This window comes from Anticarsia gemmatalis, chromosome 6 (assembly GCF_050436995.1).
Source record: "Anticarsia gemmatalis isolate Benzon Research Colony breed Stoneville strain chromosome 6, ilAntGemm2 primary, whole genome shotgun sequence".
Taxonomy (NCBI): Eukaryota; Metazoa; Arthropoda; class Insecta; order Lepidoptera; family Erebidae; genus Anticarsia; species Anticarsia gemmatalis.
This window is the reverse complement of record NC_134750.1, coordinates 12253170-12271439: the sequence shown is the minus strand read 5'-3', so window position 1 is coordinate 12271439 and position 18270 is coordinate 12253170. Positions and strand designations below refer to the sequence as shown.

At 41.3% G+C, this 18270-nt stretch overlaps 2 protein-coding genes across 2 annotated transcripts; both read left to right on the top strand.

Moving 5' to 3' along the window:
* The first annotated feature begins 2858 nt into the window (after window positions 1–2858).
* LOC142973772 (whey acidic protein-like) lies at window positions 2859–5650 on the top strand. The gene is made up of 3 exons (XM_076115769.1): window positions 2859–2993; window positions 4832–5029; window positions 5472–5650. The coding sequence occupies exons 1-3, from the start codon at window positions 2969–2971 to the stop codon at window positions 5633–5635; spliced, it is 387 nt and encodes a 128-aa protein (XP_075971884.1). The 5' UTR covers window positions 2859–2968; the 3' UTR covers window positions 5636–5650.
* A 2255-nt stretch (window positions 5651–7905) lies between these two features.
* LOC142973837 (uncharacterized) lies at window positions 7906–13699 on the top strand. Its single transcript, XM_076115860.1, has 5 exons — window positions 7906–7963; window positions 8516–8713; window positions 11857–12054; window positions 12779–12964; window positions 13497–13699. Exons 1-5 carry the CDS (start codon window positions 7939–7941, stop codon window positions 13697–13699), a joined length of 810 nt encoding a protein of 269 aa, XP_075971975.1. The 5' UTR covers window positions 7906–7938.
* Window positions 13700–18270: the final 4571 nt, after the last annotated feature.

Sequence of the window (18270 nt, the reverse complement as noted above, 5' to 3'; positions counted from 1 at the left end):
TTTACATTTTCAGTTTAGTGAGATACTAATTAATATGTACTTTAAAATAAAGTTTTGATTTGAGTACAATCAATGACCTGTCATTGATAACATTATTTCATAGAAATCACAATGATCAAGGTTTTAGAGATAACCTTTACTTAGGTTTAGTTCACACAGCAATACAAGTATAGTTAAGATACTTACGACAGTTTGGCGCTTAAAAGGCGCTTTAGACTAACTACTAAATTTTGTACTTTTATACTAAGTAACCGACTAATGATCATGAAATCCCGGGTTCGAATCCCGGCTTGAGCAAAGTGATATTGATCTTTTCTTATCTCAATATGTTTGAAATATGGTTATGTGCCCGGTAATTGTCAAATAAGCTCACCCCTATTACATGGGACTAACATTGTTCATAGCGAAACGTGGGTGTATTTCATACACCTCTGCCTAAGACTTCTGGTGATCATGATACTATGTATGTATAAAAACAATCTTATCACATTTCCAGTAAGCGAAGAAGTAACACTGCTCATACTAAGCTCTTCTTATATAAATTCTAATCTCAATAAGAACAAAATCCTCAAGAAAGTCAACATTATGAATAACATTCTTACCTCACTCAAATTTGAAACAAGTATTACGTCAAGTGTTTCAGATTATAAGTCCGTCTTTGAAATCAGAACTTGAATCCTTATGTGAGTACGACTTAAGTTTAAATGAACGAACCACACTCAGAGGGATTTCGACTTTAGTTATACAAAGATAAGGTATAAAATTGAATGGTGTAGTTATTCATATGTCTTGTATGGATGTTAAATATTCGCGAGTAGTTATCAAAGTTTGGATATTCGTTGGTTCAAGTTTGGCTGTGTTTAGTTTAGCAATATGCGAGGTCCAGTGAGTATAGCTTGTATGTTATGAATAAGCGTAAGCGATTTTGTTCTTAGCAAAGTTGTTTGTGCAACATTTTCAATTTTGTCTAATGCTGGGATTTTCACGGCTTTTGATTTTTAAGGTCTTGTAAAGGGTAAAATTAGGAGTCTAGGACTAATACTCCGCTGCCGGCGCGTTCGTCTTTCTGTCTGTTACCAGGCTTTATATTATAAACCGTGGTCGCTTATAACCTCATTACGTAAATATATATTTAAGGGGAGTTCCTTTAAAAGAAACGGCTTTTTACGACGTTTTGTCGATTGAATGACGACAATAGGGAGAGACTTAAAATGAGTACCTACTCACTAAATACTTTTTCTTATGCGTTGAGATCAATTGTCCATAGTTAAACGGAAACGATCCAACCCACACAGACGTAGTTTCGAGATATTTAACTTTTAAGTTCAGATCACTTTAACTTTGGGACTAACTCAGGACTATAACTTCATGGTGGGTTTAAATTTTACTTGGATTGTTTTCGTGATATTAAAATTTTAACTTCAAGGAGTGTTTTGGTATACATAACTCATTTTACCCATAGTGTGGGTTGGATCCTTTCCGTTTAACTATGGCCAATTTAGCTTCTGTACCTAAATAAAATCGTAAATAATAATGTCACATAGCAAATAGATAACAGTTGTTTTGTGTGTTAAAAACATAATAACTTTTTGTCCTTTACAACAGATAAGGCGCCCTATGTCAAGGCGTTCAAACATCTCATTTTCTCATTTGTTATTTCGATCTGCACAGCCTTCGAATTGGCTACCGGGGTGTTGGTTGGTTAGTACCAACTAGTTAGTACTAGTGGCGTTTACCACTTCGATAGTCAATGATATGATACTTATTAAGGTGATTCTCATGATGTATTGGACGCTGAAGAATTAGATTTTTGTCTTAACAAAATGCTGCAACAGTTTGTTTATCTTCCGAAAATAAAGTAAACCTTTACAGAGTCTTTGCATTCAGTTGCAATAACTTCAATTGCCACACCTAACAATTGCCTACGTAAGTAGAAATATATTTTATACTAGCTGACCCGCGCAACTTCGCTTGCGTCACATAAGAGAGAATGAATCAAAATTTTCCCCGTTTTTGTGACATTTTTACTGCTGCTCTGCTTCTATTGGTCGTAGCGTGATGATATATAGCCTATAGCATTCCTCGATAAATGGGCTATCTAACACTGAAAGATTTTTTCCAATTGGACCAGTAGTTCCTGAGATTAGCGCGTTCAAACAAACACACAAACAAACTCTTCAGCTTTATAATATTAGTACAGATACTGGTCCCTTCTTCTGTGCCAAATAAATGACCTTATTTTTTCCTTACACTGTTGTTTATTGATCAAGTTTCCAAGAAGATATGTACGTAAATATAATAATGAAAGATAATTATAAAGTGTTACGTCCCAACGTCCCGGAGTTATCGCTGTGACATTACCTTGCTGATACACTGTATGGAATGACGGCCAATTGTTCCGCCAACTTATTTTATACAATGTCAGTTCAGTTTGATTTTCGTGCTGAAACTTGGTGTATTGTAAACTATGAAAGTATTATTGACAGGAGTTATATGTTTGTCTTTGATTTGCTTTGAGTTTTTCATAAGTAACTCATATTTACGTGGCAAAAATATTACATACATTTTACTATTGAAGCAAGATTTTAAGATTTGATCCAAGAGTACCAAAAACTAAACTTATTAACTCTCTATATTATAGAGAAACTAAACTTACTTATAAGATTTATACATCAGTTTAGTTTTTGATTCTTGGTCTTAAGTGATTCACAGAACTCCATACTTCTATACACACTGCGATAGTCTCTGTCTGTCAAGCATGCAGTTAAATCAACGAACCAGTTTTTCACATGTAATTCGTGAAAAATCCGGGCACACTGAAAAACTTATTTTACCGTATAACTCGTCCTCGTCGGTTGGCTAGCCGTTCTTACAAGCAGTGTGTATCTTATAATTAGTGACAGTAGCCGTCTCGCGATTATTAGAGTCAGCGAGATTTACAAGCCGGCGGAGTGCTCTGTGTCACAAAATGCGTCGCTGCGTGCTTTTAATCGGTGAGTTTATTATGTTCTAATGAGCTCTTTAACATCTACTGTTTTCGTGTACTGTAGAAGACAGCTCAGAGTTTTTAAAAGTTGACAAGCTGTAAAAGTGTTTAAGAATACTTTTATATTAAGAATAAAACTTAACAGGTTACCTACGGCAGTTTTTTTATAATGGTCCTTTATAGAACTTTACCAGCTAGTTTTAATAAGCTAACTAGACATTTTCTGTAAGTTAATTGAAACAAAGGTAACGGTTGCTTAACAATGCTTAACTATAGTGTCCCTTAGCTTGTGACACAGGCTCGTCATTTAAAGTTGATACTAAATGTTCACTTATAGTTGATACTAAATTAATGTACCCATAGATTATTTGGGCCTTTCATTCAGTTCATATTATGTGCTTTCGATTTTGTCTAATATGTGCATTTTATACTCTATTAATTAACAATAAATAGAATAATGTGTACATATATTAAGTAAGTCAAATACTTAAAGTAAATAAAGATTATTGCTAAAGGTAGATAAGTTTTGTGAGCATTACATCATAAACTAACATTGAAGTGCTACTTGTTATTATCAACTTAACTATTTATTTTTTAACTTTTGTAAGACTACGGAATACATAATAACTACATAGTATGTTAATGAAACAAAACATTGAGATAGTAGCGCGTATTCTTTTAAGTGATAAATGTTGTTTTAGTTCTCAAACTACAACATAGATGGCGTTGTTCGTATCTCGTGAGACAAAATTCACTATTTCAGATCAGTGTTTGTTTACTACCATTGACTAGCGATAACCAGCTAGTTTTCGACATAATTTGTATGAAAAATTGCACCCCTAGCGAGTGCTGCAGGAACTAATTTTAGTACATTTAAATGTTAAACTCTCAATATTCGAAAGTAATCGAAAGTATGAGTAAGTTTTAATTTGACATAACTATTGTTGGATTCCAGAAGTCTGCGGGAGAGATCCTTGCCAAGCAAATAGACACCAACATAGGCTAAAAAATATTTTAAAAACCTTGTATTAACCATAATAATATTGCCTTTATCTCGAACCAAAATAAATAAATATTACAGAAGAAGATTTAGTCAGCTACATGAATATAAAACAACTCAGTAGAATCTCCAACTCGCAAACAGATTACATTTTCATAAGATTACTTATAAGCTAATATTTCTCAAGTCGATGTTTTCGCGATGCTAAGCCGATTGTTGACTGAGTCCTTTGAATATCAATGAGAAGTAAACAAACTTTTAAATAATTTATACAAACGGCTTTGCTCCTGCTGAAATATTTTATTTGAACTTAAAACTGTCGGAATGGTATTCAGATTCTTGTTGCTTTGAGGAGGTGAATTGAAGTACTTGTAGTTTGTAAAGTTGAATGATGTGTCAAATATTCCCTGCGCTCATAAGTTAATTAGAAATTAGATAAGTAAGATCCAGCGTGGTGGATTCAACGCCTAACTCCTTCCTCATTACGGGAGGAGACCCTTGCCCAGCATTGGGACTTTAATGGGTTAAATTTATTTATTTTTTATTAAGATCTAGCAACTGTAGCCAGGTAAAAATTATCTGAACCTCTCGGCACTGAGGTATTAATCAAATCGATGAGCAAATAGCACTTTTGCTACTTAAAGTAATAAATAAAATGTGGCGCTTCCACCATATCTACTTGCTTTCCGACGGCGATTTAGTCTTTATCTATCACAACAGAATATTTATTCGTCGAATAACTTAGAAATTCTATAAAATTATGCATGGAAACGAATAAAGTTAGAAAAAAATCTCTCAGAAGCTCAGAATCATAAATTCAAACCTCTGCTCCTATTACATTACAGTACTATCCCTACTGGCACTATCAGCCAGTCAGAAGCCTCGCAAGAGAGGCTCCTGCCCCCCTACACTACCAGTGGACATTTGCGACGCGGCGTGCGGACCACAGATACCGTGCGAAGACAACAAGCTGTGCTGTCCCACTGCGTGTGGAGGATCCATGTGTGTCGACCCTATGACGGAGAGGCATTTTGTTGATTATGGTGAGCATTTAAACTAGAAGTATGTTTAACTGGAAGTATTAATTCGATTCTATATAGAATTTCCTTGAATGACAATCGACTCATTTTAATATGCTATTTATGGATCTAGATTATTTTAGCTTCAGTTTCATTTGTTAAAATCTTATGTACAAAATGGGTCAGAATAAAATGATTTGTCAATTTATACTGTGAGTTGTTCAAAATTACTGATTGATCACCAAAGTAAAACTTGCTTTATAAAAAATATGTTCGTGAGTTTTTGTGTTTAAATAATTGAAATTTTTTTAATTAGAGGAATACCAACCAAGATCACTCAAGAAAAAAAAAATGCTGAATAGAGAAAAAAATGGATCATCGTAATCGACATTGTCTTATTCTTCACATCGTTCTTTCCACTTTCCCCTCTATTTCACCAAACTAACAGCTATCTCTCAAATTCCAGTGAAGCCCGGCAACTGCCCCGAATTTCCTCGCGGTGCATGGGTGTGCACCCACACCTGCACCAGCGACTCCGACTGTCCTCGGACCCTGAAGTGCTGCGCCAACAGATGTGGAGCTCAAACCTGCCAGAGACCCGAGACTGTACCTACTGCACCAACTGAATAAACTTTATACTTACAATTACGACTGTTTTTCTTTAAAGGGTAAAACCCTTTAAAGTAAAGAAGCCCTTAAGTTTTTGTCTTCTATTGCAGGGTGTTGAGTAATAAAAATTAAAAACAGGAACAATTTAACAATGCGGATTTTTAAGTATACTGAAAAAAAGTGTATTGAAAAAAAGTTAGTGATACCACCAAAATTCTTAAGCAATATAAGAATATTGAATTTTTACAGATAGTAGTTAAGTATATTGTATTTTTTGTAGTAATTGTTAGGTATCGGTAAATAAAAATCGCCTAAGGGATCCTACACACAATGCCGTCTGCCATGGCTGCCGGTGCACTATGCAGGTTACGCGGCTTGCCGGCATCATTTGTTCCTAACATTCGAGCGATTGATTCTAGCATTTGACAGCTCTGCACAGCATGTGTGTAGCAGCTTTAAAGCAGTTTTGTGTTGCTACGCAAACGATAATGTATAGTTTGTACACAGGTTCCTCACAGAATATAAATAATATCTATACTAATATTATGAAGCTGAAGAGTTTGTTTGCTTGTTTAAACGCGCTAATCTCAGGAACTACTGGTCGAATTTGAATAATTCTTTATCACCATGCTACGACCAACAGGAGCAGAGTAGATACCAAACCCCGTTTTTGTAAAAAATGTTACAAAAACGGGGAAAAATTTTGACCCATTCTTTCTTAGGTGACGCAAGCGAAGTTTCGCGGGTCAGCTAGTATGTATTTTATATTATTACCAAGCTTTACCACGACAAGATTTGCGTCTCTCCTTGGCCAGTATCATCTGCAAGGCTGCAGCCCCGAACTTAATCTACACAATAATTTCTCGTACATTTCCATTTGCCGTATAAAATATGAAAATGGTTTATTCTTACAAATACAGGGAGCTTTACGAGAATTATTATTGTGTATTGGCCGAAAGTTAAATTATAAAGTTAAGCCGGATTTATTCGGAATTTGGGGTGTTCAATCGTATTATAGGTTTTAGGTCTCCTCTTTGAATTGTCCGGATAAATTGTATGTGTAATATTTTATGTTGAGGCTTTGGTATGTTTTCGGTTATTTTAATACTGACCGCGGTGTCGTTTCGAATTATTTTTGATGCTTTATATTGAAGATTAGGGTTAAAGGTCAGACATTGTTATGTTTTGGCAATAGGGATGATGACTAATTTTGTTTTTTTAGTCCATATAGTAGATTGGGAAAAATAATTACACACGTATTAGTCATTTTTGTGTATAATCAAATTATTACCGCGAAACATTTAGTTGAAAAGTCGCATGACGTCACGTTAGAGTTTAAAATCTAGAAGAGCATGTAAACAAATTTAAAAAAAACTTTTCCTAATACCGCTCAGACCCTTTCTCCACAGCCTGTATGAGAGCCGCTTGGGTATCTTCAAGCGATGAAAAAAAACATTCTTTGGACATGACTTTTTATTTAGGTAGTGAAAACCAGTCACACTGGGCCCTATCGATGCTGTCGAAAGAATGGCCACAGATTTTGGCTAGTGTGTAGTTCAGGGAGTCACTTGATTTAAGTGAGGAGTGTGAGTCTCGTACATGATTGGTTGTTACTAATAGGAATGATAAGTTCTGGCTAGTGTTTGGTACCGTAAACAAGTATTTGAACACTGTTTTTATTTTTTCTGAAGGTACAAAGACCTAGCCTAGGTTAATAAACTAGCGATTAAAGCATTTCCTGTAGTTCTCGATCGCTTAAATATGTCATTTGGAACATTTTGAAACAGTCTTTCTATCGATTGGGTTTATGTTTCTGGGCCGTATTGGGCCTAACTATTCTAGTGCTTATAATCATGCCAAGATATGCCTGAAGAAAACTTAGCTATTAAAACAAATCACTATTCCCCGCGAGTCCCCTTCCATGCATTAGTCAGTTTTCGGGCACCTAGCGCGAAAAATTCTTCTTATGCAAAGCTACTCGTGCAAATTATCGAAAAAAGCTTCCTGAATGAATAACATTATATTTTAAATTTTCTTATACCTATTTCGCCTTTTTATTAAAATTGTATTTTTGCTAGTGCCACGTGCTCTTACGTTTAAATAAGGTCTGAGATCATACACAGGATTATTTCTTTATCTTCCCAAATATACACGTAATTGGAGCCACATAGCTTAGCTAGGTAGGTAAAATAAAATGGGTTTTTACCGTCGATTGGGTCGTCGTTCGCACAAGCAGTGCGTATCTCATAAAAGTGACAGTAGTCGTCTCGTTACTATTAAAGTAAGCGAGATTTACAAGCCGGCGGAGTGCTCTGTGTCACAAAATGCGTCGCTGCGTGCTTTTAATCGGTGAGTTTAGAACTGTTGGATAGGCGTTCAGATTCTTGTTGCTTTGAGGAGGTCAAATATAGATAGAGATTTATTATTATAGAGATATTTATTATTAGAGAGTGAATAATTTTTTTGTTGATTTCACTTTTATGTACAGTTGCTTACCGTTATATATTTTCAAATTATTATGATTTCTTGGTTAGAAATTATGTCTGTGAGTTAGTATTTAGTACCAACACCTGGGTTAAAAAAATGCATTGTAGCTGTATCTTGTTACTCTAAGCAACAATTAGCTACTGTGTACTATAGTAGGGGTATAATATTAATAAACTGCAGTTTGCTCAAACCGGCCGTAAGTTTCTTTTAAGATTCTTACAACTTTATTACAGATAACTATAATTATTGATAAAAATTTGGTGTAGGATCTGTCAAGGAGTTAATAGAAATTCATTAAATAAAGTTATCTCCTAACGATAAAATTCATCTGGAGTAAAGTAGAACCTCTTTAGCAGTTATATTCAATTAAAACTTCTTCAAAGGAAAATTTTACCAGTACTTCTTTAATTCCAGTACTATCCCTCGTGGCAGTATCAGCCAGTCAGAAGCCTCGCCAGACAGGCTCCTGCCCCGAAACATTACCAGTAGACATTTGCGGCGCGGCGTGTGGACCGCAGATACCGTGCAAAGACAACAAGCTGTGCTGTCCCACTGCATGTGGAAGATCCATGTGTGTCGATCCTATGACTGAGAGGCATTTAGTTGATTATGGTTAGTATTGACTGAACTAAAAGAATACTTAACCGGAAATCATAAGTAATTCGATTTCAAGTGTCCACAGACTGTCAAGTGGTAATGAGATGTTTAGGATGACCTTTGGATCGCCAAATTAGATTTTATTTGGAAATTTTAGTATTTATTTAAAACTTCAAATAATGTTTGTATAATGGCGGTCTTAACGCCAGTTTTCCTATTCTACCTTGGGGTGATGCAGTGATTCAATGCAGTAGGTGAATATAAAAAGGGATACCATTTAAATCAGGAATGTAAAAAAATTAGTTGCTGGTTACCTGAATGTTAAAAAATAAAAGTTATTAACAATGTCAAATTCTGTTCACTTACATCTTTCTCCATTTACTTCATCAAATTAACAGCTAAACCTTCAAATTCCAGTGAGGCTTGACAACGGCCCCAAGATTCCTCGCGGCGAATGGGAGAGTGGTACCCGCAACTGCACCAGCGACTCTGACTGCCCTTGGAGCCTGAAGTGCTGCAGTAATAGCTGTGGAGCTCAAACCTGCCAGAGACCTGAGACTACTCTCTGGCAGGTAAGTCCTCGTACGCCTACTGCACGAAATGGTAAACGTTGTTCTTAGAACGAAATAAAAGTTATTAACAGTGTCATATTCTGTTCACATACATTCTCCATTTACTTCATCAAATTACCAGCTTGTGGAGGAACGAGGTGTTATGTTCCTCCAACACAAAGGGAGGATCCTCCGACAAGGCGAGGTGATGATGCCTGGTGGGCCTAGGCCACCCAACTACTCTAGTCGGGAACTTGTAAACATAGAGAATTGCAGTGCAAACTTTGATAGCGCGACTCAGAACTTGTGACGTCAGTCACTCTGCGAGCTGGTGGTTGTGCGCTCGTTACATAAGATTTCGCTGTATGTAGCTATCCGCTAGATCACTCCCCCTCAGACCGAAGGTTGATCCTCTTCATCCTTCAGTCGGTGCTCGCCAGTGCCTGTGATGAGTTCTAGTTCTCCGACCAGGCGAGGTGATCATGCTTGGAGGGTCTAAGCTGCCCAACTGTTATATTCGGGAACTTGTATATATAGGGAGCTGCAGTGCAAACTTTGATAGCGCGATGTAGCTATCCGCTACAAGCTAAACTCTCAAATTCCAGAGAGGCCCGGCAACTGCCCCAAGATTCCTCGCGGTGGATGGGAGAGTGGTACCCACAACTGCACCAGCGACTCCGACTGCCCTTGGAGCCAGAAGTGCTGCGTCAACAACTGTGGAGCTCAAACCTGCCAGAGACCTGAGACTACTCTCTGGCAGGAAGGTCCTCGTACGCCTACTGAACGAGATGGTAAACGTTGTTCTTAGAACGAAATAAAAGTTTATTAACAATGTCATGTCATAGAGCAGTGATATCAGAGTGATTTTAGTTGGCACCTCCCACGCAAGTGGACGCAGGTTCGAATTCGAGGCAACACACCAATAGCTTTTCGAAGTTATGATGTGTGCATTAGAAATAATTATCACTTGCTCCACCGGTGGTGAAAAATATCGTGACTGAAACCTTGCATGGCTAAAATTGGTTTAATATTTTTTTAAGGGCTTGCAAAGTCCCCAACCCGCACTTGGCCAGCGTCGTGGACACAAGGCCTAACCTTTCCCCCTCGTTTGGGAGGAGACCATTGCCCTGCAGTGGGACAGTAATATAAAAAGAAAACAATGTCATATTCTGTTCACACACATTCTCCATTTACTTCACTAAATTATTAGTTCAACTCTCAAATTCCAGTGAGGCCTGGCAGCTGCCCCAAGATTCCTCGCAGCGAATGGGAAAGTGGTACCCACACCTGCACCAGCGACTCCGACTGCCCTTGGAGCCTGAAGTGCTGCGTCAACAACTGTGGAGCTCAAACCTGCCAGAGACCTGAGACTACTCTCTGGCAGGTAGGTCCTCGTACGCCTACTGCACGAAATGGTAAACGTTGTTCTAATGCTGGGGCCACATTAGCGGCCAACGTCCAATGCCCATTATCGCGGTAATTATCGCGATAATTTTTAACGCGCTAAAGTAGGTGGCTACACTTAATACGGCCAACGTGATTTGACGTTTGGCGATAAAACGGCGTAAAATTTACTTAACGGATAGATTTTTTAATTTTGTTTAAATGGGTTCTATAGTAACCCATCAGGCTTTCCTTCTTTTTTTTCATTTCTTCAATAGTTGTTTCAAAAGGTACTAATTCCATCAGTCGACGCCAAGCATCACTTTGCGATCCTCGATTCTTGTAACTTTTCAGTTTTGGATCCCACAAACATGGTTCTCTTTGCAGAAGCTCCAGAAACGCAATTACTTTCTCGTTACTCCACTCCATAGTATGTATTGCAAACACAAAACACGTGCGATCCCGTCGAGCTCCCGACGCACACTGACTGGCGTAGTGTGACCGCTTTATCGCATTAATTCTCGCGTTATTCTCTTTGATGTACCGCCACTTGAGTTATCGCCTAATGTCAAACGACAATGTAAATGCCGTTGTCAAATTATTGCGTTAAGTCGTGGCTACATCTACGGTTAACGTCCTTTAACGCGATAATTAATGGCATTTCCCGGTAGTGTGGCCCCAGCATTAGAACGAAATAAAAGTTATTGACAGTGTCATATTCTGTTCACATACATTCTCCATTTACTTCATCAAATTACCAGCTTGTGGAGGAACGAGGTGTTATGTTCCTCCAACACTAAGGGAATATCCTCCGACAAGGCGAGGTGATGATGCCTGGTGGGCCTAGGCCACCCAACTACTCTAGTCGGGAACTTGTATATATAGTGAATTGCAGTGCAAACTTTGATAGCGCGATCCAGAACTTGTGACGTCAGTCACTCTGAGAGCTGGTGGTTGTGCGCTCGTTACATTACATGTCGCTGTATGTAGCTATCCGCTAGATCACTCCCCCTCAGACCGAAGGTTGATCCTCTTCATCCTTCAGTCGGTGCTCGCCAGTGCCTGTGATGAGTTCTAGTTCTCCGACCAGGCGAGGTGATCATGCTTGGTGGGTCTAAGCTGCCCAACTGTTATATTCGGGAACTTGTATATATAGGGAGCTGCAGTGCAAACTTTGATAGCGCGATTTAGCTATCCGCTACAAGCTAAACTCTCAAATTCCAGTGAGGCCCGGCAACTGCCCCAAGATTCCTCGCGGTGGATGGGAGAGTGGTACCCACACCTGCACGAGTGACTCCGACTGCCCTTGGAGCCTGAAGTGCTGCACCAACAACTGTGGAGCTCAAACCTGCCAGAGACCTGAGACTACTCTCTGGCGTACAAGGACCTACCTAGGCCCTCGTACGCCTACTGAACGAAATGGTAAACGTTGTTCTTAGAACGAAATAAAAGTTTATTAACAATGTCATGTCATAGAGCAGTGATATCAGAGTGATTTAAGTTGGCACCTCCCACGCAAGTGGTCGCAGGTTCGAATCCGAGGCAACACACCAATGACTTTTCGAAGTTATGACGTGTGCATTACAAATAATTGTCACTTGCTCCAACGGTGAAGAAAATTATATTGAGAGGAAACCTTGCATGGCTAAGATTTGTTTAATACATTTATTAAGGGCATGCAAAGTCCCCAACCCGCACTTGGCCAGCGTGGTGGACTCAAGGCCTAACCCCTCCCCCTTTGTTTGGGAGGAGACCATTGCCCTGCAGTGGGACAGTAATCTATACTAATATTATAAAGCTAAAATGTTTGCTTGTTTGATTGCTTGTTTGTTTGTTTGTTTGTTTGAACGCGCTAATCGCAGGATCTACTGGTCCGATTTGAAAAATTATTTCAAGATTAGATAGTAAATTTATCGAGAAAGGTCTATAGGGTATAGGCAATATTTTATCACGCTACGACCAATAGGAGCAGAGTAACAGTAAAAATTGTAACAAAAACCGGAAAACTATGACCCATTCTATTTGTAACGCAAGCGAAGTTGCGCGGGTCAGCTAGTGGGTTATAAAAAAAAAACAATGTCATATTCTGTTCACATACATTCTCCATTTACTTCATCAAATTAACAGCTGAACTCTCAAATTCCAGTGAGGCCCGGCAGCTGCCCCAAGATTCCTCGCGGTGGATGGGAGAGTGGTACCCACACCTGCACCAGCGACTCCGACTGCCCTTGGAGCCAGAAGTGCTGCACCAACAGCTGTGGAGCTCTAACCTGCCAGAGACCTGAGACTACTCTCTGGCAGGTAGGTCCTCGTACGCCTACTGCACGAGATGGTAAACGTTGTTCTTAGAACGAAATAAAAGTTATTAACAGTGTCATATTCTGTTCACATACATTCTCCATTTACTTCATCAAATTACCAGCTTGTGGAGGAACGAGGTGTTATGTTCCTCCAACACCAAGGGAGGATCCTCCGACCAGGCGAGGTGATCATGCCTGATGGGCCTAGGCTGCCCAACTATTCTAGTCGGGAACCTGTATATATAGAGAATTGCAGTGAGAACTTGTGACGTCGGTCACTCTGCGAGCTGGTGGTTGTGCGCTCGTTACATTAGATGTCGCTGTATGTAGCTATCCGCTAGATCACTCCCCCTCAGACCGAAGGTTGATCCTCTTCATCCTTCAGTCGGTGCTCGCCAGTGCCTGTGATGAGTTCTAGTTCTCCGACCAAGCGAGGTGATCATGCTTGGTGGGTCTAAGCTGCCCAACTGTTATATTCGGAAACTTGTATATATAGTGAGCTGCAGTGCAAACTTTGATAGCGCGATTTAGCTATCCGCTACAAGCTAAACTCTCAAATTCCAGAGAGGCCCGGCAACTGCCCCAAGATTCCTCGCAGTGGATGGGACAGTGGTACCCACAACTGCACCAGCGACTCCGACTGCCCTTGGAGCCTGAAGTGCTGCGTCAACAACTGTGGAGCTCAAACCTGCCAGAGACCTGAGACTACTCTCTGGCAGGAAGGTCCTCGTACGCCTACTGAACGAGATGGTAATCGTTGTTCTTAGAACGAAATAAAAGTTATTAATAATGTCATGTCATAGAGCAGTGATATCAGAGTGGTTTAAGTTGGCACCTCCCACGCAAGTGGACGCAGGTTCGAATCCGAGGCAACACACCAATGGCTTTTCGAAGTAATGATGTGTGCATTAGAAATAATTATCACTTGCTCCACCGGTGGAGAAAAATATCGTAACGAAACCTTGCATGGCTAAAATTGGTTTAATTAATTTTTTAAGGGCTTGCAAAGTCCCCAACCCGCACTTGGCCAGCGTGGTGGACACAAGGCCTAACCCCTCCCCTTCGTTTGGGAGGAGACCATTGCCCGGCAGTGGGACAGTAATAGGTTATAAAAAAAAGTCATATCCTGTTCACACACATTCTCCATTTACTTCATCAAATTAACAGCTGAACCCTTAAAATTCCAGTGAGGCCTGGCAGCTGCCCCAAGATTCCTCGCGGTGGATGGGACAGTGGAACCCACACCTGCACCGGCGACTCCGACTGCCCTTGGAGCCTGAAGTGCTGCACCAATAGCTGTGGAGCTCAAACCTGCCAGAGACCTGAGACTACTCTCTGGCAGGAAGGTCCTCGTACGCCTACTGAACGAGATGGTAAACGTTGTTCTTAGAACAAAATAAAAGTTTATTAACAATGTCATGTCATAGAGCAGTGATATCAGAATGATTTAAGTTGGCACCTCCCACGCAAGTGGACGCAGGTTCGAATCCGAGGCAACACTAATGACTTTTCGAAGTTATGACGTGTGCATTAGAAATAATTATCACTTGCTCCACCGGTGTAGAAAAATATCATGAGGAAACCTTGCATGGCTAAAATTTTTTTAATACATTTATTAATGCAAAGTCCCCAACCCGCACTTGGCCAGCGTCGTGGACTCAAGGCCTAACCTTTCCCCCTCGTTTGGGAGGAGACCATTGCCCTGCAGTGGGACAGTAATATAAAAAGAAAACAATGTCATATTCTGTTCACACACATTCTCCTTTTACTTCATTAAATAATTAGTTCAACTCTCAAATTCCAGTGAGGCCTGGCAGCTGCCCCAAGATTCCTCGCGGTGGATGGGAGAGTGGTACCCACACCTGCACCAGCGACTCCGACTGTCCTTGGAGCCTGAAGTGCTGCGTCAACAACTGTGGAGCTCAAACCTGCCAGAGACCTGAGACTACTCTCTGGCAGGTAGGTCCTCGTACGCCTACTGCACGAAATGGTAAATGTTGTTCTTAGAACGAAATAAAAGTTATTGACAGTGTCATATTCTGTTCACGTACATTCTCCATTTACTTCATCAAATTACCAGCTTGTGGAGGAACGAGGTGTTATGTTCCTCCAACACTAAGTGAGTATCCTCCGACCAGGCGAGGTGATCATGCCTGGTGGGCCTAGGCTGCCCAACTACTCTAGTCGGGAACTTGTATATATAGAGAATTTCAGTGCGAACTTGTGACGTCGGTCACTCTGCGAGCTGGTGGTTGTGCGCTCGTTACATTAGATGTCGCTGTATGTATAATAGCTATCCGCGAGACCACTCCCCCTCAGACCGAAGGTTGACCCTCTTCATGTCAGTCGGTGCTCGCCAGTGCCAATGATGAGTTCCAGTGAGTCGGAACCTGAATTCTGCTAGTCCCAGTGAGTCGGAACTGTATGCCGCTAGTCCGAGTGAGTCGGAACTGTATGCCGCTAGTCCGAGTGAGTCGGAACTGTATGCCGCTAGTCCGAGTGTGTCGAAACAATGGGTGCGCTGTGCGGTGAAGTGTCCCCACTCCCCAGTGAGTCGGGGCGAGGTGTTGTCTGCAGTGAGTCGAGACGAAGCGTTAAAGATGCAGTGCCCTGGGTGCGTTAGAGTAGCGTGACGATGATGCCCAGGTTGGATCCCGCTGAGGCCGTAAGATATACCAGACATGTGCGTGAGCGACATGTTCGTGGAGTGCCTAGGCGAGGCCGAAGATGCTGGCTGGAGGTGTTGACTGCTGCTGTAGGAGTGAGGAGTGAAAGCTGCTTCCATTACGTCGGGGTTGCTAATGTTGAGGAACGTGGTGTTATTTTCCTCCAACACAAAGGGAGGATCCTCCGACCAGGTGAGGTGATCATGCTTGGTGGGTCTAAGCTGCCCAACTGTTATATTCGGGAACTTGTATATATAGGGAGCTGCAGTGCAAACTTTGATAGCGCGATTTAGCTATCCGCTACAAGCTAAACTCTCAAATTCCAGAGAGGCCCGGCAACTGCCCCAAGATTCCTCGCGGTGGATGGGAGAGTGGTACCCACAACTGCACCAGCGACTCCGACTGCCCTTGGAGCCAGAAGTGCTGCGTCAACAACTGTGGAGCTCAAACCTGCCAGAGACCTGAGACTACTCTCTGGCAGGAAGGTCCTCGTACGCCTACTGAACGAGATGGTAAACGTTGTTCTTAGAACGAAATAAAAGTTTATTAACAATGTCATGTCATAGAGCAGTGATATCAGAGTGATTTAAGTTGGCACCTCCCACGCAAGTGGACGCAGGTTCGAATCCGAGGCAACACACCAATAGCTTTTCGAAGTTATGATGTGTGCATTAGAAATAATTATCACTTGCTCCACCGGTGGAGAAAAATATCGTGACTGAAACCTTGCATGGCTAAAATTGGTTTAATAATTTTTTAAGGGCTTGCAAAGTCCCCAACCCGCACTTGGCCAGCGTCGTGGACACAAGGCCTAACCTTTCCCCCTCGTTTGGGAGGAGACCATTGCCCTGCAGTGGGACAGTAATATAAAAAGAAAACAATGTCATATTCTGTTCACACACATTCTCCATTTACTTCACTAAATTATTAGTTCAACTCTCAAATTCCAGTGAGGCCCGGCAGCTGCCCCAAGATTCCTCGCAGTGAATGGGAAAGTGGTACCCACACCTGCACCAGCGACTCCGACTGCCCTTGGAGCCTGAAGTGCTGCGTCAACAACTGTGGAGCTCAAACCTGCCAGAGACCTGAGACTACTCTCTGGCAGGTAGGTCCTCGTACGCCTACTGCACGAAATGGTAAATGTTGTTCTTAGAACGAAATAAAAGTTATTGACAGTGTCATATTCTGTTCACATACATTCTCCATTTACTTCATCAAATTACCAGCTTGTGGAGGAACGAGGTGTTATGTTTCTCCAACACCAAGGGAGGATCCTCCGACCAGGCGAGGTGATCATGCCTGGTGGGCCTAGGCTGCCCAACTACTCTAGTCGGAAACTTGTATATATAGAGAATTGCAGTGCGAACTTGTGACGTCGGTCACTCTGCGAGCTGGTGGTTGTGCGCTCGTTACATTAGATGTCGCTGTATGTAGCTATCCGCTAGATCACTCCCCCTCAGACCGAAGGTTGATCCTCTTCATCCTTCAGTCGGTGCTCGCCAGTGCCTGTGATGAGTTCTAGTTCTCCGACCAGGCGAGGTGATCATGCTTGGTGGGTCTAAGCTGCCCAACTGTTATATTCGGGAACTTGTATATATAGGGAGCTGCAGTGCAAACTTTCTTTCTTTTTTAAAAAGACAACTCCCGCACTAAGAATTGCTCTTGTGTCGCGGGGACTTTTACAAACATACAAACAACGGACACAAAGCACAACCAGACCCGAAACAATTATTTGTGGATCACACAAATAATTGCTCCGTGTTGGAATCGAACCCACGACCTCCCGTTGCAGTGGTATCGGCGTGGCGACCTAAACCACTGCGCCACGGAGCGCAGCTTTGATAGCGCGATGTAGCTATCCGCTACAAGCTAAACTCTCAAATTCCAGTGAGGCCCGGCAGCTGCCCCAAGATTCCTCGCAGTGGATGGAAGAGTGGTACCCACAACTGCACCAGCGACTCCGACTGCCCTTGGAGCCAGAAGTGCTGCGTCAACAACTGTGGAGCTCTAACCTGCCAGAGACCTGAGACTACTCTCTGGCAGGAAGGTTCTCGTACGCCTACTGAACGAGATGGTAAACGTTGTTCTTGGAACGAAATAAAGTTATTAACAATATCATGTCTGTTAAAACTCCTGTCCAATAAACCATAGCAATTGTGTTCCGACGTTAATTATTATAATTTTATAAGTACGACGGTACATGTAAATAACTTTATTAAAATACCATGTATCAAGTTGACACTTTAAAATCTACTGTTCAGCCATTACATTCATATCCACATTGCTGCCTTTTATTTAATTCTTCTACGGGAAGTAACCCCCCGAACAATATCATAAAGCAGTGATATCAGAGTGATTTAAGTTGGCACCTCCCACGCAAGTGGTCGCAGGTTCGAATCCGAGGCAACACACCAATGACTTTTCGAAGTTATGACGTGTGCATTACAAATAATTGTCACTTGCTCCAACGGTGAAGAAAATTATATTGAGAGGAAACCTTGCATGGCTAAAATTTGTTTAATACATTTATTAAGGGCATGCAAAGTCCCCAACCCGCACTTGGCCAGCGTGGTGGACTCAAGGCCTAACCACTCCCCCTCGTTTGGGAGGAGACCATTGCCCTGCAGTGGGACAGTAATCTATACTAATATTATAAAGCTGAGATGTTTGTT

What these genes read in the sequence shown, in the direction of transcription:
- LOC142973772 (XM_076115769.1), top strand. Translation starts at nt 2,969, where the DNA reads ATGCGTCGCTGCGTGCTTTTAATCG. An exon ending in TCGCTGCGTGCTTTTAATCG is followed by an intron (nt 2,994 to 4,831) that starts GTGAGTTTATTA and finishes ATTACATTACAG; the next exon opens with TACTATCCCTACTGGCACTA. An exon ending in GAGGCATTTTGTTGATTATG is followed by an intron (nt 5,030 to 5,471) that starts GTGAGCATTTAA and finishes CTCAAATTCCAG; the next exon opens with TGAAGCCCGGCAACTGCCCC.
- LOC142973837 (XM_076115860.1), top strand. Translation starts at nt 7,939, where the DNA reads ATGCGTCGCTGCGTGCTTTTAATCG. An exon ending in GAGGCATTTAGTTGATTATG is followed by an intron (nt 8,714 to 11,856) that starts GTTAGTATTGAC and finishes CTCAAATTCCAG; the next exon opens with TGAGGCCCGGCAACTGCCCC. An exon ending in TACGCCTACTGAACGAAATG is followed by an intron (nt 12,055 to 12,778) that starts GTAAACGTTGTT and finishes CTCAAATTCCAG; the next exon opens with TGAGGCCCGGCAGCTGCCCC.